A 23,384-nucleotide genomic window follows, 5' to 3' on the forward strand; every position below is an offset into this window, starting at 1 on the left:
CATCTCTATGTGCCACTAAGCCGTCTTATCACAGAGCTGCTCTGATGATTGCTCTCGGACAAAACTTATTTTTGAAGCGAGGGTAAGAAGAGTTCACGGAGCTAAAATAACAACGCAAACAGCTCACACAGAGGGGTGTTGCACAGTCTGTCTGAGGTTACCCTGTTTGTAAAAAGGCACTGCTGGGAGGAGGAGAGTGTCATCAGGTGTGTGATGAAATGCCTGGATCGCACTTGAACTGCTCGTCTGTCTGTCGTCAAACTGAATTTGACTCTGTTGGTTTGTGCAGTGGTTTGGAGCTGAGGGTTTGCAGCAGGAACCTTTCTGCTGCAATGCTTTAGTGCAGGGTGGTGCAAAAGAAAGTGTGATCCATCGCACTTTGACACTTTCCTGAGAAAAAAAACCTGTTTCTTTTAGAATCCATTCATATTCATAACCAACCAAACTATGAGGAAAATAATGTGTTTTTGAACATTAAAGCATGTAAACATTTTCTCGTAGACACCCTGAATTAAATTGCGAACCTGAAAATTAGCATAATGCGGGACCTTTAAAGGTAAAGCTCATCCTCTCCAGACTAATGATAACTGTGCCCCACTTTCTCTCTAGTTTACTGGTTTACTTTGACAGCAGCGGATTCCCTAAAAGGAGCTGAATCCATTTGCATTTCGTATGAGGACAATTAGCTCTGTGCACCCACTTCTCGCCAAAAATAACAATTTATTATGGACAACTGCTGTGGTTCGGGCTGAAAAGCTCTGTTAGCAGATTAGCAGCTTTTACTGCTGTTTACGAGGCGTGCCGACTAAAGACATTTGAAGAACCTGCAGCGAAAAAAAACCAAACCAAAGATTAAATGCAGCTGCCATTCGTAAACAACCTGACAATTTAAATTTAAAACTTAAATATGCAGTCAGATATGGTTTACCTGGCGGTGTGTTTGCTATAGAAAGACCAAAAGCTGTTTAATTCTTTAAAGGAGAACCGTATTTTACACAAATAAAGCTAAAAGTTTAAAGCCAGTATCACCTCAGACGCACTCAGCTTCTTTCATAATTACACTTGATTAAGTCACCTACACTATCAGATACAGCATGTTTGCATCATCATCTCAGCAGCTCCCTGAGTAAATGACTCAACTGTTGCCATGGAATCCCGGCGCTGAAATGAGGCCGTGTGGGTTGAGGCCTATTGAAGTGATCTATGGCTGAGAGTCACTGCTGGGAGAAGAAACACATGCTGTAGGGTGAAGGTAAGAAATGAAAAAATGGCTTATTCTCCAGCTCTCAACTCCTCTGTCCTATTCAGAAAGACACTTTCTCAGCCATCCATCCACTGTGCCGTGATTACCAGTCGACACTTGTGACTCATCAGACGGTCCTTCATGTCGACTTCTTCTGAATAAATGATCGTATTCACTAAAGTCTTAGATTTTTTACATCCAAGTTATGTCTTTTCCTGGTTTTAAAGGCTGCATTACAGTAAAGTGATGACATTTTCTCAACTTACCTGAACCATATCCACATTGCTGATGATTATTCATCAAAAATCTCACTGTGTTAATATCTTGTCAAAGTACCAATGGTCTCCCCTACGATGTTGTCACAATATCGATATCAAGGTTTTTGGTAAACTAGAAATGACACATTGCAGTTGTATGCCTCCTGCGAGTCGTGTTGCTGTTCCTGAGCTGTGGCGTTGAATAACGGCCAGAACATATTCGGCAGAATATTATGACATCACAGTGAAAAGTTGACCTTTGACCTTTTGAAGATAAAATGTCTTCACTTCATCATTTCCTCCTATTGGACATTTGTATATATTTCTTTTCATACTTCTGTTGAAGAATGGATGTTATATCGTTTAATTTTATATTTAGAAAGACACAAATGGACATTGATAATACAACAAAGGAAAAAAAGAGACAAAAACAGATACTAAACAATCTGCTTCCTGTTTACAACGGCACGCGCATGCCCAGCGTACGTGAATGGCCATGAGATATGCAAGATTAATTTCTGAAATGCTATATAAACAAAGACAGGAAGTGGAAAGTAAAACATGACACATGAGGATAAATCTACCAAAATAAAACAGGAAACAGCTGAACCAAACACCCAAACCATGAGTATTACTAGCAGTAGGAAAACCAACTACAGTGTGTTAACATTCAGAAAAAAATGGAGAGACGACAACAAAACATTCTAACTCAACCACACGTTTGTCACATCTTATCCATTAAAGCCGCCAGACGACTGCAGACAAGCCTCACTCCTCTTGCATGTGAAGTTGTCCTCTTCACCTCTGCCCCTCATCTCACACCACAGTCAGCGAGTCAGTGACAGTGACACCTGAGCTCCGAGGGTTTGACTTCCCATTAAAGTTTAACAGACATAGATAGCAGTGGTGGCGACGAGGCTACAGGTACAGTAGAAGAAGCTATAGTGCAGCTGCTCTGCGGCCACGCCTTCAAACAGCTGGCCGGACTGTTTCTGTCTGATGGATCAAATGGTCTGACAGACTTTTGAACCCCACTTGCAACGTTAAACTGGTCTGATCAGAATTGTTTTCCTTCGTATTTCACACTGACGCAGATTTACATGTTTGCAAGTTGTGACAAGTTAACTGAAGACAATTTGGAGCTTGCAGACGATTGATGACATGCAGAGCAATTTATCTCTTTTCGGAAACTACACAAACAAACCAACATACACACTCACAAAGAAAGTAGAAAAAAGTCTAGAAATCTGAAACAATAAGAGGCAATTTCTGTAATATTCTATAACATTTCCCTTTCAATTATCTATCTATTTGTTCTGTTTGATTGCAAAAATAAACCCAGAAAATAAAACAATGCTTGCTGCATCATCTCCCTGTGTCTGAGATGGCTTGTCTCAATCACCCTCCACTGAGAGGCTGCACTCACTGCAGGAAGTGAAAAATCTCCCTGCACAGATGAGCTCAGGCAGCGAGGAGTAACAATAGAAGAGTAAAAAATCTTCCCCATTAGCGTGGGGAAAGAATGACTCTGGCTCCTTCTGAGCGAGCCGGCTACACGAGATAGTGTGTAAATAATGAGGATGGCGTCAACTGCATCAGCCGGACTGGTAATTTCAGACGGTCTGCTCTGAGGTTCATTGTTTGATGTGAGAACAGCTGAGTGGGAGATTTTAACAGAGTAGAATTCAATGTCTGACACCTCATTTACTCCGAATATAGACAGCTGTGTGTGGGCTTCAACTTGAGTTTATGTCTGTTTACATTTTGGCAAACTTGCACGTTAAACGTATGCCGAATTCGCTATTAGCGACTCCTTTTTGCAATGCATCCATGGATCTAGAGACAACTATCACTGAATTACTTTGAGATTGAAGAAAACTTTAAAAAATGGTAATTCCAAGGCAAGTTCTGTGACTATAAGGAGTGTCATTTTTACTACTTAAAAGCAGATTTATCAACATTTATTTGCATTTTTATACACTGATGATGACATCTCATCTATTTTTTATTCATTTTGTGTGTGTCTTCTGTCCTCTTGTTTTCACTTTATTTTCACTTTTTTTTTACCTTCTTGCTTCTATTCTGTTAAATTGCCGTCTGAGGATCCTGCTTTCGTAAGCTCTGTTCTTTAAAGGTGCTATTTAAATATCATCATAACATCATAACACAATCTGTCAAATAATTGCAATATGATGTTTTTTTTTAACTTGTCGTGCAGACACATGATTGATCTCTTACACTGAATGCAAAAATATGTGTATTACGTCTGTGTGTTCACATCTGACTGAGTTATGACTCTGAGAAGTGCGATTTTGGATGCAAATTGCAGCAATCAGGCGCCGAAGTGTTTTAAAGTGCCCTAATTGCCTCCTGAGCTGCGTGTCACAGTCACTGCTGCAACTGCTGATGATGTTGATAAGTGCTCCAAACGACAATAACTAACTTCCGGTTGTTTTTAGAGCACCTGCTTGCACCTGTCCCTTTCAACACACGCAGTATCAGGTCTCTCCCTCCCGCCTCACAGGACAATAGTTTTCACTCCACCACACTTCAGATCATTCACACAAAAATGAACGGCTGACCATCTCCATACGACTCCAAAAAGGACTGGGAATAAAAAAAAATGCATGTTTTAGCCAATGAGACAGATTTTTCATCGTTATTTTATGTACCATGTCAAACATTTCTGCCTTGATTTATAAATTAACAAAGGATTTATTTACTCTTTTGTTTTTTGTTCCCTATTTGCTTTTTTGTTAATGTCCTTATAATATAAAAAATGAGAATAAGAAGGTTTAAAAGGTTATGATGTATTATTACAAGATATGATAAAAATCAACTTTTTCCACCTTTGAAATGTTTTATTGACTAAGAAAACCTCAATTTAAACAAATATTGTACAAAACTTCTCTAATTTCATCCATTTTAGATGATGACAGACAGACTGTGGATACAGCTAGCTCGACTTTCCCATCTCCCATCCAAGCCAGCAAAACTTCCATAAAATAAATGTAGAATCAGACCAATAAGATGAATCGATAATGGTGAATCTAATCAATTCCCATCCCTTGTTAGTAGCTAGTGAATGAAAACCGCTGAAAACAGTCTCCTCCAGCTGCACTCCATCACAGTTGAGAAGTGTTTACTCATGGTCGCCCCGGACCTCATCAACACGGCCGCTCTGTTTGCATCAGAGAGAGACGGGACGTTGACGCGCAGTGTTTTCTCTGGGACCTCGCACTCGCCCTGACAGCTCTGAATGAGACGTCAGCATCTCATGCGCTCACTTGAGTGGAATTCCATAACAAGCTCACAATTAGTGTCCATTACAGGAGAGAAAACACTGCGGCAGCTCTGGGACTGTTTACCGCCCCCCCCCCTCTCTCTGTCGTGATGTCATTTCCTGTCCTGTTCAGGCCGTGTTGACGAAGCGCTCAGGTTTCAGCTGCGGCTGTTTTAACGGTCCTCAGAGGCTGCAGCCTGTTTTTAAAGCGAGGTGGGACCCTGTCGCAGCTGAGCTAATGTTTCCAGGACGGCTCAGCGGTGGTGGCCGTTCGAGACACACAGGAAAGGTGGAGTGTGGCTGTGACCGGGTGGAGTGACGTCAGCGACAACAGAACTGAGGGACCCCGGTTACCATGGCAACATGGGCGTGTCACAGGACGCCATGTGGTCACATACACACGGGACATTTACATGTTTTTATTGGTGATAAAGTTTACAAAACAAACAAGTGCACACAGGAAAAAAAAAAGAAACAACAACAACAACAACAATAACCAACAATTAAACAAGTGTCCAGAGAGATTATAGGGATTAGGTAGGGTATGTGTGAATGAAGTGTGTTTAAGTATGTTAAGTATGATATTTGTATGTGTGGCAGTGATGTGTATTAGTGTGTGAAGCAGGGAGCATGGCTTCTGAGTGGTAAGTGGTAAATGAGTTTTATGTAGCAATGACGGGTTTTCCCAGTTTGGTACAGAGGAACTTTACTGGTCTGCACAGTCCTGACCTCAACCCCATGTAACACCAGCGGGATGAACTGGAACACTGACTGTGAGCCAGACCTGATCGCCCAACATCAGTGTTGGTCCTCACTGATGCTGTTGTGGCTGAAAGGGAGCAAATCCCTTCAGCAGGCTCAACATCTGGCTACAAGCCTGAAACCAGAAGGGTACAGGCTGCTACAGTAGCAGGGACTGGGGCAAATAGTGTTGAATGATAAGGGATATTTGTATGCCACATAAACAATATTTATCTCCATATTTCTCCTCAAAAGCACTTCATAGATGATGGAACTAGATAGCAAAATCAAATATCATGATATTTTTGACCAAATACTGAAGTAATGATGATATTTTATTAATTATCTAATGATTATTTTTATGATTGAGCTCATGCAATACAATGTCAGAAAATGGTGAAAAATGCGTCTTTCAATTGTCTGTTTTGTCCAACCAGCAGTCTAAAACCCCAAAATATTAATTCTACAATGAAACAACACTTAAAACAAAAGAAAACAGTGAATTATCACATTTGCGAACTAGGGAATCATCAATTAACCAACCAATTGTCGTAGTACTAATGAGAGTATCAATGTGCAGGACAAATACTGGATAGAAAACCAGAAATATATTCAAATCCACTACAAAAATCCAGCAGTAAATGCTGCCTTTACTAAGCCTGTAATTTTCCTTTTTTGTTGTGAATGAATCAGAGGGGTGTTGATTCAACTTAGTGGTCTTTTTCGGCCGTGTTGTTACATTGGACTGTGAAATCCGCCGCTGCCAGACAGTCAGACCACTGACTCACTCTCTGCATCACTCCACATCTACCGGACACTGGTCTTCAGCCAGCTCCTGTCCTTTTTCAACAACATCTACAGTATGAACTAATCGAGGAAGCAAAACTATGACGTGCATCTTTAACATTTTAACACACGACTGGACAAACATGTTAGCCAGCAGAGAGTCCACTAAGAGGCTTGATTCTGGTTTTAAAATCTGCTCTGCGTGTGTGGGTCAGAGATGAAGAGTTAAGAACACAGCAGTTCTCACGACTGTCCTTAAAGTGTTGGCAAAATTAACTGCCATATATAGTGTACAGTGTTATAAAAGAGCGCAGCGGAGTCATCGAGTTCATTTGAAGCCTTGAACATCTTACGTAACGAGGTGCACTTCCCCCAGTATTCAACAGAAGAACGATTTTGAGCAACTTCTACACTTCTACAATATATTTTAGTGACTAGACTGGCAGCTAAGTAACATCCTGTTGATTGATTTCCACCCTAAATAAACAAAACTGTTTTCCAAATGTCATGCTGTCATGAGCTGCAGCAGAGCCGAGGAGGTCGGGCATCTGTCTGTCTGTCTGCTCTGCAACAACCCGAAGCAGCGTCTCCATCATCACACTCCAGTGACTTCAATAACGCTCCACTGCCAATGACATCTCCCTTAGTGGCTCCTTCGGTTTCACCTAAAAACCTGACAGAGGAGTCCAGAAAACATGTCACAGTAGCTCTTTTCTTTTTCTTTAACCCCAAAAGTACCACTGATACACAAGATTATAAACTCTGTGAAGTAATTACATCTGGAACATGATCCAGTTCAGTGTAGCATGGTGAATTTATAATCATACACCTCAAAAGAGTCACAGCATCATCTCCTCTTTCTGTGCTAATTACCTTCAGGGTAGCGCTGTCAGAGCGTCGTTGAGGGACGTGCTGCATTTTCGCAAAGTAAAGTTTACACCGGAGGACAGAGAGGTTGTCAAAAACAAGAGGACAGAGAAGGAGGAGAGAGACATGAGAGGGAGGAAAATAAATTCATGGAGGTGGACATGTTTGTGTGTTTATGGAGTGAGGAGGAAAAAGGAGAAAATTACAGTTAGAGCTGCTCAATTAACCCAAACAGACATTATAAATCTCCAATCTAAGTAGGACAAACAGATATGAGAGAAATATTGAATTGCAACAATCCTCATAAGATGAAGCGTTGCACTCCTGTAACTCCAGACTCATGGCAGACAATTTAACAAGGGTAAAAAATCAATATAGCAGAACCAGATATATCGTCTTTTTTATTCCATGTATTCTTCTTCCCTGTCCAAACATCCACTGCATTACCCACAATGCAACTCCACCACCAACTTCAGTCTGATTTTGCATTCATGTGGTGTCGGAAAAATTGTTGAAATGAGTTCCCGATGGAAAATTCACATGAAGTCGGAACAATAACATTGTGTTCACATGCTGTCAGAATAATTGGGAAAAAATGTTACCAACTGGGAAAATTCATGTGAATGGCCTCTCAAGTCGGAACAACAACACGAAAAGTCAGAGAAAATTCTGGTACACGAGTTGTCGAATTGATGTCATATGCCACTGAATCATGGAGGACGATAGCAAACACTGGGTTGATGGTAAGAAACTTGAACCAGAGGCATGTATTGTATAGTCATTGTATCTTTTCCTTTGCTCCTTCTTGCCAACATGTCATTTAAACACTCACGTTATGTTTAGTCACGTCCGCCAACATCATTCCTCACTATCTTACGTATCATCTGGTTTTTCCCCAGAATTTTTAGCGACAGGCAAATAAATGAAACGCACCGTGACCTTGAATAAAATCACTGGTTTCTCTGGGTTTGATGTTGGAAACATTTGGGATAATGATAGTAGACAAATGAACAAAATACGCAAATAAAGGTCTGGTTGTTTTCATCAGATGTCTGTCGTAACATTAAACTACCAACTGCCTTACCATGAATAGTTCATCTGCATGCAAAGAATGTATGAGGAAGTTGTGATTAGAAATTGTGGAGCTTACGGAGATGAAACCTCCAAAGTAAGATGACTTTAGAGGTGTTAATAGGTGCGTTTTTCCACTTTGGACAAGGCTAAGCTAGCTGTTTCCAACAATTTCCAGTCTTTATGCTAAGCTAAGTTAACAACGTCCTAACAGACATCTCCGAATCACTCTCGAAAGGAAAGCAAATATGTATATTTCCCAAAATACTGAACCATTCCTTTCAGCGTGTGCTTCTCCCTCATCATCACTCCAACTGGCTGCTAGCATCTCTCATAGCCTCATAATTACAGTGAAGCTAGCAGAGAGGGTCAGCGTCCAACCGCTCGCAGGAATTCCTCATTAACAGACTCTCATCATGATTAATGAGGACGACTCAGAACAGGTAGGTGAGCCCGCACACACTTACAGCCTCACTTTTCACACATACACACACACATGCAGACATAACTGAGTGTGTGTGAAAGTAATGCCTCATAATGATGCTCATAATAAACACCTGAGAGGAGCCTGAAGTGACTCACTCTATAAACAAAATGTCATCCATGTCAGGTTAGTCTCTGCTTTACCTTTTCACCTGGAGCAGCTTGTGGCAGCCACGCAGAGACCAGGCAGCCATTCATACTAACCTAAATGATTTCATTTAGCTCCCAGGACAGCACTGTATTCAGCCTGTAAAGTAGACTCGCTATGAATACTAATTATGTTCCACATAAAGGCCAATCAATTACCAAATCCTGTGAATGTTTTTGGAATTAAGCACACAAACAGCACCGTGTTTGACAAATGGGTTCATTATCTTTCAACTGAATGTTCCTACAGCCGAGGAGACTAAGAAAAAAAGATCAGAATAATTTATGTTCACCTCTATGGAGCCATTTGTACTAATCTGATGAATATATGCAAAACATGAGCTTCTTATTTGGACCTAAACGGGAATCTGTCTTCAAGATAAAAATACTGGAGTTCAGCATTGATGAGATGTCAACAGGGTCGTGACAACAGTGTGTCTGGAGCGTGGCCAATGGGACGTCAGGGCAGCAGGAGGTCAGGGACTGTTGGGGATACGAGACACCCATGACGACTCCTACACTCACATAGAGACACAGAGGCTGAATGTAAATATCTGGACCTCCCTGCGAAGTTGTTTCACATTTTATCACTTAGAGCACTTAAACAACACTCAGACAGATGTTTCCAGTATTTGAGTGACAAGGGAAGAGCAGAGGAAACAGACCATGTAAGCCATGAAATGTATATCACAAATATGCATGTTACCATTAACCCAGTGTTATTGTCATATGACGTCAAGTCGGCAACCCCCCATGAACGCACTATTATTTTTGGACTGTGACGGGGGATAAACTCTGACATGCTAGCTGAGCATTGTGTGCGAAAATTATTCATTGTTATCATTTTCACTGTTGTATCCAAGACACGAGTGAAATCTGAAGTCCCGTCTCATTTAGTGCATTTTTCTTGAGGCCACTCTCATGTAAAGATACATATGACTGAAGTGCTCAGTCCACAAGTCCAGTGCCAAGACATGTTTACCAATGGACAACATATAAATGGGTAAAAAAAAATGTACACAGTATCTGCACTTTATTCATTCCTCCATGAATCACAGCATCAAACTGTTCAGCTTTCTGCTCCGAGCAGCAGCGACGTGCCCCGACAGATTAAACTGTGTCACAAACAGAAGCAGAGGTCTGTGAGCATGTCAGGGCCACCGCAGGGCGACTCATCCCATCCTCCTCCCTCCTGCTGTCACAATGTCATATGAAGCCCAACAAGCATGGCTGGTTACACGAGTTCCTCCTCTGGTTTCATCGAAGTGAGACGGAGACCAACAGCAGAAAAGCCCAAGAATCACTGGTTGCAGGTCGGTCCATAAATCACAAAGTCACTATTTGGGTATAGAACATGACGTGGAAACAATACTGCATGAGATGAATGACCAAAAAATAATGAAGCCATTACAGGCAGGCTGGTGAAAAAACATGCAATTTACTGCACTCTCTTCAATCAGCAAAGCCAACGGACTGACAGTTGTTAATGGTTTTAGCAAATACAAATACTTTCTGGGGCTTTGTCGCCTGCAGCCTGAACGCTTCACGCTGACAATACGAAACAATTTCCCGGCCTGTTGATGGAGATTAAAATCCCATTTTCCAACATGTCTTTAATAAATTCATTCTGCTTTCAGCCTTATCTCACCTTTACATTCTTCAGCTTCCTTTGCTGCACCTGGACTAACATTGATTTTCTGCTTTCCAAGACGAAACAGGTTTTTATAAAGACACTTTTCTGTCAACACAGTCAAATAAGCAGCCTGTTTATCAGCAACACAAAACTGTGAATGAGAAGATGAGTTAAAAATACTCTGCAGTAGAAGTGACTGAGCCAAAAGAGGATTAGGCCTGTCCCCTTCCTGCCATAACCTCGCTGTGCTCACAGAGAGTTACACATTTTCATTCAGTCGCACAGTTTACGCAGCATTACGCAGGATTAATGGTGCAGCCTGACTGTTTGAGAGATGAATTTAACTGTGTCTGAACCTCTCTTGACCTATATCCTTAACTGGAGCAATGCAGCAATGTCGTCCTGAGAGGAGATGCTTCATTAGTTTGAGGATGCTCATGTGCACCTTTTCTGCACTCAGTGAAACTATAAAGACAGATGGGCGTTTTAGAGGCTCCAAATTATGCTCTAAGGCTAAAAAAAGAAAGAGAAAATAGATAAATAGCCCAAAGCGTTAAATTTCATTCCCTTTGCTACAACTAAAATCAAATCCCCGGACATGTGAATGAAGCAAATTAGCAAGTAAGTAAGTTTTAAATACACTTCATGGAGAAATTAGATACACCTCTGAAATCAACAATAATTTAAAATAGGCCCTGAAGTACAAGTGTTCATAATCAGATTTACCCAAACATATTGTGTTACAAGAGGGAGCAAATAATTAAGAATTTGTCACAGACATCATTTCACAAAGGATATATAAACTTTCCTTTAACTCAACAACCCACAAAACTGTGATTTTTCTTTTTAAGGGAGTCTGGGGCTGATTTGAAACCCCTTGAATCCGACAGTGATCCGATCTCAATGAGGATAATGACGATGCATTAAAAATACCAGATGTAAATGCAAAGGCAAGACCGGATCGTTGTTTATCCAGACAACGTATCCAGATACAGATCACGATCTAATACCAGGTGTTAATGGGGTGAAAACAACACGTTTTGGTTTTGCAGGGGGGTTATGCGCAAGACTTCTGGTTACTGATTACTTACTTAGTTTAAAAAAGTTAAGTCAGCTCTAAACCATTTCACTATCACAGAAAATAAAACTACCAGAAGTATGACATGTCAAAACTTTACATTAAGGGGTTTTAAGAATAATTGTCCATGCATTCTACAAATGGCTAAACGGTCATTAAAATGATAATCATCTACAATAATTACACCGGGCAACACTGCAAATATCCTAAAACATTTGTTTTATAATCCCTGAACCTGCGGGACATAAGGTAATCTGCACCCTTCATCTCAAACCAGGTGATAGTGGCTGCCAAGGTCATGGAGGAAATATCACCAATTACCTGTGAGGCCAGCAGTGAGGCATCATGTTGGAGGCTCTACCCTCTAAATATGACTAATTGCCCCTGCTGTTCTGCTTCTTATGATACAGGTTAGAACTCATTACCGGGATGTTCTGCCTCACTGGGCTCTGGTGCTCCGGCTCTCAGGCAGATGAGGGGGAATAAACAACCACCTGGCCTTGCACACACACGCAGACACACATTTATATGTTTATATACTTGCAAATAACCGGTTGGTTTTATCTGTTCAACTGCATTATAGTTTTTGTCCCTTGGAGATCCAGTGAGGCACATTTCCAGTAATTTTTTTTTAGTAATGGGTAAATGTCCTCCAGAGATTTCTGCTACCACTGCCAAGTCCACTCTGCTGGGCATTAGCTGCAGTAATACCTTTTCCATTGATTTGTATCAGCACCCCCGCCTGCAGTCTGAGTGTGGGTGAGCGAGGTACAACATAGCTTGACACAAAATCCTTTCGGCGTGCCAGCATCGTCAGTTACTGCCGTCAGCCAAGCAAAACAAACAGGTTATAGATGCACTTACACCACCCCGGCAATGAATGCTATATAAGCAACTTCTCCAGGCGGTGACAGGCTGCAAATCAACCTGTTTTCTGATTTGATGGGTTTGTTGACAGAGCCGAGAGAGAGACAGCAACGATTCTGTTCCGCTGTTATGCAACGATTATAAAGGGTTAAACAACACTAGATCCAAATTGCCAAAGGCATAGCGTTGACATTGACTTTCAGTTGTGAGCTAAGGGTGGGGTTGTCAAATAAAAGGAGAGGAGACAAAGACTTAACAACACCTATTGAGACCTAAGATGAAGCAACACCTCTTCAACTGGATTTGAGCTGCAATTCAGTAAATTTTTGCCTAAAGGGTCAAAGAAGCAACTATATCCTTCACGTCCTGACAGAAAACTGCCTCTCTTGTTCATAGTTTCACTGTAAAGATACGGGGAGTGAGTTGCACTTCATGATAAAAGCTTGTTTTCAAACTATGGGAGCCAAATGGGTCATGTATTTTTTTTTTTAATGAGCCTCAGGTGAGAGATGAGAGATTAACAAACTTTATCTGAAGCATCAAGCCTCACAGGGACAACAGATACACTGATAACAAAGAAATTACATAGCGCTGAGCACATTGATCTAAAGTATTCATATATTTGCGTACCATCTGATGCAGCATGGTGCCATCAGGATTAAACCAGGCTTAATCACTTCTACATTCCTCAACCGTGACGTGTCAGCATGTTTCAATGACCCATTATTCCCTGAGAAATTAACAAAAGAGTTGTTTAGTAGTTTTTTTTGTAATCCTGATGTCAATCCAGCCAACCAGCAAACCAACCAATCAATTAACTAACCAACAAACCAACCAACCTGCCTCTGATTGGTTCCTTTTCATTGGTTAGGTTTAGGCATAAGACATGAGATTGGTTGGGGTTAGAGTTTCAGGGGAAGCCAATCAGAGGCGGAGTAGGGCGAAGGCAACAAGTTCTAGCCAATAGGAGACAGAGAAGGGAGGGTCTTAAGCAGTGGGATGCATAATTATGCTAAGCTAATTTAACTTTCTCCCGGTTCTAGCTCCACATTTAGCGCAGACACGTGAGAGTGGTGTCCATCTTCTCATCTACCTCTTCAGAAAGACAGAAAATTAGCTCATTCACTGGAAAGCATACATATTACTTAAAGAAAACAGCACAAATCTGGGAATCAAAGTCCAGTTATGACTTGGAAACCATCCTCATGCTTTAATTCCCAGTTTTAGACAACTGTCTTGTCATGCAAATAAACTTCTGCTGCTTCGCCATACAGACATCCCTGATTAAAGGGGGAGATAACACGTTTACATGTCACTGTCAGTGGCCCTGGGTGATCTGTCTCCTGACTCCCCCCCTGCAGGGTGCCCAGGGGCCGCCCTTTGCTTTCATTAGTCAGCGGGCAGCAGCAGCCCTGCTCCTTGGGTACCATGTCCGCTCCCTCCTCATCCGTGTGCGGCTTCGCTCCTCCCCTGCTGAGCTCAAATCAATCACACAACGTTCACACTGCAACCGTGACCTACACTGACAGTTAATGCTTTGTGCAAATCAAACCAGCTGAGCAGCAAAAAGCCCCATCGAGTGAATGAGTGAATGAGTGAATGCTGTCCGCTGGCAGCCGACAAAAAATTCCTGCTCCGGAGCCAATTAAAGCCTCCAGCTCTGATAAATAAACCCCCGTGTTTTTCTCATCGTGTCAGCTCTTACCTGCCCACTGTTTGGTTGGCGAGCTGTCTCATTCGGTTGAACTGCTTCTTCATCTTGTGTTTTTTTTTCTGCGTTACCACCGGGCGGTACAGCCTCTCCACATTATCTCATTGATGGAATAAAGTCAGATCTCCTGCGCTGATCTATGGCGGTCGAGGAGGGTCAGTCTCTAGTAAACATCCAGTTTGTGCATCGCGGCGGGGAAACGTTCAGCTAAATCCTCCTCATTTTTGCTGATGAGGACCGTGTGTCTCTGTCATCCGCTCCGCTCCGCTGCTCCAGAGATGCTGGACCGATTTCTCTCCCTCTCTCCCCCCCCAACACTGACAGCTCGCTGGCGACACGACGCTCCCCGCCGGTGCACCATGGGAAATGTAGTTAGCTGAGCTCTCCTCTCCACAGAGCGTCAGAGGGTGACTTCAGCTTTGAAGTTTGTTTTTTTTAATCACTTTTTTAACCATTAAAAGCCTAAAAACTATGTTGACTATTGAGTCATAGTAGAGTATACAGAACACTGAATTATTAAAGAGATTAATAAAATACATCTTTCTTCTTCTTCTTCTTCTTCTTCTTCTTCTTCTTCTTCTCCCTCCTCTTCTTTTCTTCTTCTTCTTCTTCTTCTTCTCCCTCCTCTTCTTTTCTTCTTCTTCTTCTTCTTCTTCTTCTCCCTCCTCTTCTTTTCTTCTTCTTCTTCTTCTTCTTCTTCTTCTTCTTCTTCTTCTTCTTCTCCCTCCTCTTCTTTTCTTCTTCTTCTTCTTCTCCTCCTCCACAGTTTTCTTCTTCTTCTTCTTCTTCTTCTTCTTCTTCTTCTTCTTCTTCTCCCTCCTCTTCTTTTCTTCTTCTTCTTCTTCTCCTCCTCCACAGTTTTCTTCTTCTTCTTCTTCTTCTCCCTCCTCTTCTTTTCTTCTTCTTCTTTTGAATGCAGGACTTGTTTTACACTATGGTATTGTTACTTATTTTGCGTTGTTTGCTTATATTCATAATGTGTTTTAATACCAAAGTAAGTGTCCCACTGAATCACAAGACACTGGGTATTTTTTTACCATCTAAACATCCTTAAAATAATCACAATCTGAATGGGAAAGGCTCTGTTGAAAATGCTCAACTAATGTCCACAAAAAGGTTATAACCTGCAATGAGGGGAAATAATTGAACCACCAGCCTGAGAGACTAATTGTCCTTAGATTTGCCTTGAAAGCAAAAATGTGATTAAATATAGACAGTAACAGTTAAAGTCACTGTAGTAAGTAAATTAATGTTCATCAGTTGGGGGTCATTTAAAGGACTTTAATTACCCTGTAAGATTTGCACAAAAGACAGTTTAAAAAATCCCCTAATTGGTACCTCAGAATCAGCCCATTACAACCCATAATACACTGACCATTACCTTTTAAAGCTATATTATTCTAAAATGATAATGTTCTAGCTTTAATGAAGAAATCTGGGCATTTAAGGTATGAAATAATGTGTTTTGTCTGGCTCTAACTGTCTTTAAACTGTTGTGGTAAATCACAGCAGCATCCGCTGGCAGTGTTATAGTCGCACCTGGATCATTTACTGTTTACTGCAGGTTTATTGTGAAGCCTGTCAAGCATGTTAGCCTGACTCACAGTCTCCAGTCGGTCTATTTATAGCCTGCACAACCTAAATGTCAGACCTGAATATTCATGAGGACATTGTCAATTATCCAAACAGTCTCTACATCCCATCCAGGTGAGTTTTCATGTCGAGTTCACTTTTAATGACAGATTTTAAAAGTACAGTTCAGCTCCAGCTTGATGTTCCAGGCAGAAAGTGTGAACTTCAGCTTGATTGGATGTGGTGTCGGTTTCGGTGAAGCTTGTGCAGCTTGTGCAGGCAAACAGCATCATCTGGTGGCTGCCAGGGTCAAAAGCTCTCAGCAGGAGCAGCAGTGATGAGACTGACTGGACTGGACACAGGGTGTTACCCACATCAAGCATTACACTGGGAAAGAGAAGACCTAGGAACACCTAGTTGGACCTACAAGTACTTAATTTGTCAGGTGTTTAATTGACTGACTCAACCAAAAGCACACATTTCCATCTTGTTTAGGATTAGGTGGAGGCTTTTAAAACACTCTAGGATTTAAAAACATATATATAAGAGTTTAATTATATAAACATAGCAAAAATATCTGAGAGAATAATAATGAATAAACTCTAAATAATTGGAAAAACTGTGAAATTGCATATCTGCCCTGTGCAGTTACACTCCGACACCGCGGGGGGCGCCAAAGAGCCGACAGTCAATGTTTTGACTGGAGAAGCAGCAGAACAAGAAGTGTCTGGTGCTGGAGTTTACTTGTTGAATGACATTAGAGCAAAGTTTACAGCTTTTACAGCTCGTTTCTCTGCCTGGGAACAACTTCGCAGACTTCCGTGTGGAGTCGCTGCGCTTTTCTGACATCCGACCGGCTGCTTCCTCCTGAAAAATGCGGGACCGAACGAAAGAATTAGGAAATGTGAGTGTGAAAGTGGACGGCTAGCGTTAGCATTAGCGCGCTAGCCTGCTAACTTAGCCAAGTCTCATCTGTCTGGTAACGGCCACTAACTCTCAATGTTCCCCTGTGACAAACTTTGATTCAGAAAGTAAAGCTACAAAAGTGATTTAAGATAAATGTTTAACAGTTTACGTGTCTGAATGTTAACTTAAGCGACCTTTTGTGTGCAACTTCCGTTTCAGCCCTTCTCCTTAAGGATATGTCAGGCCGGGACAGGGCACGGCTCCTGTTTGTTGTGCTGAAGATGGAAACAATCACACTGACTGTGTTTTATTTCTATTTATTTCTATTTATTGTTGTCATCCTGACTGCAGAATGCAGAGGCTTCAGATGATGACGAGGAGGGCAAAGCTCTGATGATCAAACCTGGAACCTCCTCAGCCAAGGAGGAGAAGGAGAATGAAGTCTTCTTCAGAAAGGTGGAGTTCATCTCAACATTTATATTAATCAGCATACATATTAATGGATATATTACTTTTGCCTGAAAGTTTAGTTCTATCAACACATCCCATTTATTTTTAGGTAAAAATGGTGTTGAGAGTGAAGCATCCTGTTGGTGTGCATGTTTGTCTACATTGTTAAACTCAGGAAAGGGTTCATATCCAGTGCTGAGGCTTTAAGATGAACAAATTGAGTCAATCCTGCTTTCTAAATTTTGTTTTGACAACATCTCAGTCTTTGCTAATCCCACTGTCCTTGAACTGGGCTGCCATGATTAAGAACCCAGTGTTATTGCTTTGATAATTCATGAATTGTTCAGCGAAAATGGCTAAAATTCACTGGTTCGGACTGCAAACATCTGCCAGTTTTCTTAGTCCTCTATGATTGTAGATTGAATATCTTTGGGTTTTGTATTATGGGTTGGACAAAAAAGCAATTAGGAGACATCATTTTTTTTTTGTATATGTTATATAGGTGTATGAAATTCATGAGGGGCTGAACAATCTCAAAAGGATGGTGTCTGACCTTGAGAACAAGCAGAAAACTGTGCTGGGTGTGGCGCTGCCAGAGGAGAGTAAGTACATTCATTTAGACTGTCTCGGTCCACATTTATGCATAAAAACATGTCTGACAAGTGCTTAAAACTGGACAAAGTCAATAAATAATAAAAAAATATTTGAAACATTCAAGAGTTCTCCTGTAAAGTGAAAAATAAACATGCATAGTCATTGCCAAACACTGCATTTTATTCTTCTCACAGGCAGTTCCACGTGTTTTACTGAATCCTCAGCCTACAAATTCATCTTGATTAAGTCTGAAACGGTACATTCGTGTGCTGAATATGTTGTTTTCCTCTTGGTTTAGGTATGAAGAAAGAGCTCCAGACTCTTCGAGATGAGATCAAAACGTTGGCTGGTCAGATCCAGAAAAAACTGAAGAGTGAGTGTTGATGGATGACAAGTGAACAGACACTGTTTATTTATTTGTGTTATTTACTTGAATTACACTTGTTAATCATCTTCCTACAGATATTGAACCCAAGAAGGGAGAGGAGGATGCAAAATATGTACCCATAAATCTTCGGATGCATCGGACTCAGGTTGACTCCTTTATTTTTGCTTTTATGCTAAAACATCCATGTCTTAAGTCGTAGTAACTTTAAGGATATCAGTCACAACATTTGATTGAAAATTTCACAGAAGTTATTTTGTAAATCTTAAACAAACCTCAATAGCTGCAGCTGCATGAAAAAAAATGATTAATGTAAACTGAAAGAGAAGCAACCGGATCATTGTGAAAGACATTTCATTGACGTTGATGGTAAAAATAACTGGTTTCACAATATTTTTCCGCGAACTTGTCGTGTAAACATGTCCTTTGGTCACTTTTAGTTTCTAGATTAACTACATTGATTCTCCAAGTTCACCTAAATAATATTTGGTAGGTTTTAGCAAATACTGGGATAGAAGAGAAATAGATAAAAATACTTGTTTGTGTGATAAAGTACATCATTTGTCAGCCAGAAACCGACATTCACATTTTGTTATTTTATCTATAAACAGTTTGTCAAGTGTTATATGGTGAGAAAAATGTACTATATCACAATATATGTCCAGTTTGCAATTTATTAGATACTCCTAAAACAAACTACTTCCCCCAAAATGGTCATACAGCTGAATCAAAACCTCTCTAAAACAGTCTAATCAAAACCTGACTGTTGCATTTGACTGCATTAGTTTTAGCTACCTAATAAACTGACAGTTGAGTGGATATTGATATAGTGACAGAAAATAGAAACACAGAGACAGAGGAATTTATCCATATCGCCCCCTCAGTTTGAAAATGACAGCTTGTGTTTGTGCAAGTTTATCCTTGGATTTGTTTTTAAGCCTTGTTCAACTACCAGAAAGTAAAACTTCTGTAAAGTGATCACAGTGTTTGCTTCTCTCCAGCATGCCGTCTTGTCCAAGGAGTTTGTGGAGTTGATGGGTCACTGTAACACCATCCAGGCTCAGTACCGAGACCGCAACGTGGAGAGAATACAGAGGCAGCTCAAAATCAGTGAGTACATGTGGCACGATTGTGATTTCTTTGTCTTCATGTGATGGTATTTGTGGTTTGTGGTCCTCTTCAGGGAAATTACAGTCATACTGTCCACTTCCCCCTCGCTGCTGTTTCAGTTTGCTGGACTGCTGCGTCATCACGTGTTGCCTTGTGACATCTGTCACATGTCATTTATTTTCTCCGCCTCACTTTCTACCATACATCATTTTAACCCTGTTTAGCATTTATAAGCACTGTATAATGATTTATAAACATACATCATGTAGTTTATATTATAACTTCTCTTACTAAGGTGTGTTACTAACGTGTGATTTATTATATTTATTATATTATCATTCTTTATCTGTTTATATAGCAGCCTCCACTAATGTGAGCCTACATGAAATAAGATAAGATAGAACTTAATTTATCACGAAGGAAATTCCTTCCTGTTGCAGAGTGCTCAAAACTACAACAACATAAGAATAAAATACAAAAACACATTAGACTAATAAAAAAGGGTAAAAGGAATAAATGCTGACGTCAGTGCTAAATAGAATAATAATAAAAATAAAATAGATTTAGAAAAGTAAGTAAACTACAGTAAAAACTAAAAGGTAGTATGTACAATGATATTGAGAACTAAAAGGAAATATGGCAAGTTATCTTGTAAAAGTAGTGTTGTAAATTAAATTGAAAACATTTCTCAAAACATGAACATCTTGTATCCAAAACACTGATGTAACATACATCTCACTTTTCAGCGGGGACCAATGTGACAGACGAGGAGCTCGATACGATGCTTGAGAGCGGGCAGACAGATGTTTTCACCCAAAATGTGAGTACATAAAAATGAAAGTAGGTCGTGACCTGTATGAGAGCATGTGGGAAACCACAACTACAGAAAAAAACAAACAGACCGCAGCAGGTGGCCATCAACTGCCATCTGTGGTAGTAGTCGTAGTTGTAGTGACTTTAAGTGTCATGTGTGAAATGATGACAGCTTTGCTCTGTTGTAGCTTCTCTTAATGCTAAAACTGGACAACAGATTTGGTAAGCATTGAAAGAAAAACATGTGCAGCCCTTAGCGAAGACTGTAGTGTTTCAGTAGCTCATAGTGTGAAGAATCCTCCTGCTTTTAATGTATTCTGTCATAACTTAGTACATTTACTGAAGCAGTACTTAAAGGTGCATGTGCACTGCTGCATATGTGCAAAAAGAAGTGTAAAGCCCTTTATGGCTCCAGAGGAAGCTGCATGTAATCTGATAAATTGCCTCCAGTGATCAGTGGCTAAATTGCATTGTGGGTAATGTAGGCCTCAGTATTGTCCATACTACAGCTAATACATATCTGAACTGTGCTGTACAGATCCTGATTGATGCTAAAGCTACAAAGCAGGCTCTGAATGAGATCGAGTCCCGACATGACGAGATCCTGAAGCTGGAGAGGAGCATCAAAGACCTGCATGACATGTTCCAGTACCTCGCCATGGAGGTGGAGGCTCAGGTAAAGCAAAGAATGAGAGTCTCTCAGGTTTGTTTGTGTTTTAAAGAACATCTGATTGTGATATTTTACCTCCTGCAGGGGGAGATGGTGAACCGAATTGAAACCAACATCAAACAGTCTTCGAACTACGTGGAGAAAGCAAAGGAAAACACAGCGGCTGCTGTGACATATCAGAAAAAAGCACGCAAGGTACGATGTGGTTTCACATGAAATCCACAAGCAGGGGGTTTGTACAAAGTCTTGAAAGTTTGGAAAATGCTTCATTTTAATCTTTATGTTGTCAAGGTTAGTATAATATGCTTGACTTCAAATATAATCCTTGAATAATGCTGTATTTTTACATAATTCAGTGTTTCAATTTATAGAATCACTCATATAAACTAAAAATCTTTTAATATGAAATTAAATGAGCTGGGGATGTAAAGAATTTAACCGACTAAAAATGTATTGATTGACAATCAGAGATAGACTTGAAAAAGTATCCTTAATTCAAATACAAGTAATTTGTCTTTTAACAATACTTAAAGACCTTCTATTCAAACTAATATTATTGCATTTAAGCCATTCAGTAGAATCAATATATGTTACATTTTTGTGGGCCAGTTGTCATTATTTTGTGTTAAGTTTATCAATCCAGTAACATGGTGTTTACTCTCTGTTCTTTTCACTCCTAATGTAGCCTACTCTGATTTTACATCGAACATACTGTACATGTAGATCAAGTCATCGGTCAACTCTATGATGTCTTTAAGGTTGCACCTGATGTAATTCTGCTTCTGTGTGAATTGATCTTTCTGTCTCTTTTTAATGCAGAAAAAGATTTGGATCGCGATCTGTTTGGCCATCCTCATCCTCATCCTAGTCATCTCATTGGTCAGCGCCCTTGGCTGACCAGAATCTTCCTTCATGTAAATAATTTCAGCCCACAGGATGTACGGGTGAACTAAGTTGGTTATCATCCCTCTGCTTTTTCTTTTTTTTTTCACACTTCAAATCGGTCTTCCTTTAACCTGCATGTCCTCGTAACGGGCTGTGTTTTTTAAAGAAGAGATGTGCTCTCTGTTGTCTTAACTCACAAACAACTACAATCTCACCTGCACTCATGAGGTAGTGCTGCAGGTTTATGGACCCCCCCTCCCCCAGTCAGATGTAATGACCTGGACGATTTGTGAGCTGTAACGTCAGCGCCCCTTCCCCTGCTCCTTTAAAAAAAAGAGGAAATAAGTAGCCTTGAGCAAAGCACAATGCAGTATTGAACCCGACACTGGCGCTGATCATACTGGACTCAGGAAAACTGTGCGTTGATTCTTGTTCCATTGTTGTTTCTGGATGAATTGGAGACGTAAATAACAATAGGGCTTCTTTCTTTTATAGTCACATATAGTAAATAGACTAATATAATTGTATATAACCTATATGGCTGGTGATTCCTTATGCAGATGATTTTTAAAACTTGAAAGTTGTTTCAAACTGCCGAGATGTAACAAGTGTAAATACAGATTTTTGTTTGTGGAATAATGGCCCCCCTTTTTTTTATTTTACAAAAGTGTCTCAGCACTGCGTTAAAGGCCCAAGGCCCACTTTTTATTTGTTCTACCAGTTTGTATTTATGATTTGAACACTGTTCTGCAAGCTGCTACGAGCAACAACACAATTTTTTTTTCTCTTCAAAATGGTGCCTTCTTCTCCTGTATGTCCATATGAACAGCTCAAGTTGAGAATGTGATGTTGTGCACTAACGTTGTCAAGAAGGGACGGAGTGAGTCTTTATTCTGTTTATATATGTTTGAATTCACACCGCAGTGTTTCAGCTGCGAGTCCTCGTGTTTTAGCCTGACACGTATACTCGCATTACTTCACATTTGTCACATTGTGCAAAGTCTTTGTTTAGTTTAGTAACTTAGAGACAGTTCAAAAATCCACATTTTTCCTCACTGTTGTGCCATTTTTTCCATCCAAATTGTTTTTATGTGAGGTGCTGATTTTTGGAGATATCTGTGACAGAGATGTCTTGGCACTCAGCGTGTGGTGCTCAAAGCGCCAAAAAATACGTATGAAAAACTCAACAGCAATGTCTCTTTCCTGAGATTATGACCCAGTTACTCAAGTTAATCCACTTTGTTGTGAGCAGTTTCGCATAGGAAATATATTCTTTTCGTATCACCACGAGACGTTGCTGTTAAGTTTTTAAAATGCATTTTCTTAGTTTTATTATGTTCAAGAGAAGACAGATTTATCCACATTTCTGCCACTCGCACCAGAACAATCTAGCTGGATAATTAGCGCTACAGGTTGTGATTTGTGGGTGAACTGTATTTAAGTTAAATTCTGCAGGGAAATCCTGGAGCAGAAAATGTATTTTCAGAGACCACAATGTGACAAATCTGTAAAGACAAATAAACCACCACTTTTTATGTTTAAGGTTGTCGAGTCCTCGCTCGAGTCTCCTTTGGAAAAAGGTCAACGGGGAGCAGAGCGGTTATTTTGCTACTGTGTAATATTACAGCTGTTGAATTTTGCATCACTTTCATTTTAATATAGGTTTGTTTTTAAAATAAAATACTGCCATGTTCTATTAGTTTGTTCGTCTTTTATCATTCATCTTAGGATCTTTCTGTCCACACATCAGGTACTGAATCAGCCAGATTGTTTTGTTGTCACACCTCGTTAAAGGGACAGTTCACCCAAAAATGCAAATTCAGTCATTATCT

At 40.3% G+C, this 23,384-nt stretch overlaps 2 protein-coding genes across 2 annotated transcripts in view; one reads left to right on the forward strand and one right to left on the reverse strand.

Moving 5' to 3' along the window:
- LOC141015479 (rho GTPase-activating protein 44-like) overlaps positions 1-14,214 on the reverse strand; it is a 74,157-nt gene extending 59,943 nt beyond the window's left edge. Inside the window, exon 1 of the mRNA XM_073489566.1 lies at positions 14,162-14,214. Within this exon, the coding sequence (XP_073345667.1) occupies positions 14,162-14,214 (53 nt within the window). The remainder of the gene's footprint in view (positions 1-14,161) is intronic.
- Positions 14,215-16,425: 2,211 nt separating this feature from the next.
- Positions 16,426-23,251, forward strand: stx4 (syntaxin 4). The gene is made up of 10 exons (XM_073489776.1): positions 16,426-16,643; positions 16,997-17,101; positions 17,598-17,697; positions 17,988-18,062; positions 18,152-18,222; positions 19,076-19,184; positions 19,931-20,004; positions 20,536-20,673; positions 20,752-20,862; positions 21,487-23,251. The coding sequence occupies exons 1-10, from the start codon at positions 16,614-16,616 to the stop codon at positions 21,562-21,564; spliced, it is 891 nt and encodes a 296-aa protein (XP_073345877.1). The 5' UTR covers positions 16,426-16,613; the 3' UTR covers positions 21,565-23,251.
- The last annotated feature ends 133 nt before the right edge of the window (positions 23,252-23,384 follow it).

This window comes from Pagrus major, chromosome 20 (genome assembly GCF_040436345.1).
Source record: "Pagrus major chromosome 20, Pma_NU_1.0".
Lineage (NCBI taxonomy): Eukaryota > Metazoa > Chordata > Actinopteri > Spariformes > Sparidae > Pagrus > Pagrus major.

Bases quoted from the DNA above. Each gene is read 5' to 3' on its own strand.
- stx4 (XM_073489776.1), top strand. From the start codon at position 16,614: ATGCGGGACCGAACGAAAGAATTAGGAAAT. The intron at 16,644-16,996 runs GTGAGTGTGAAA...TCCTGACTGCAG, and splicing joins GAACGAAAGAATTAGGAAAT to AATGCAGAGGCTTCAGATGA. The intron at 17,102-17,597 runs GTGGAGTTCATC...TATGTTATATAG, and splicing joins ATGAAGTCTTCTTCAGAAAG to GTGTATGAAATTCATGAGGG.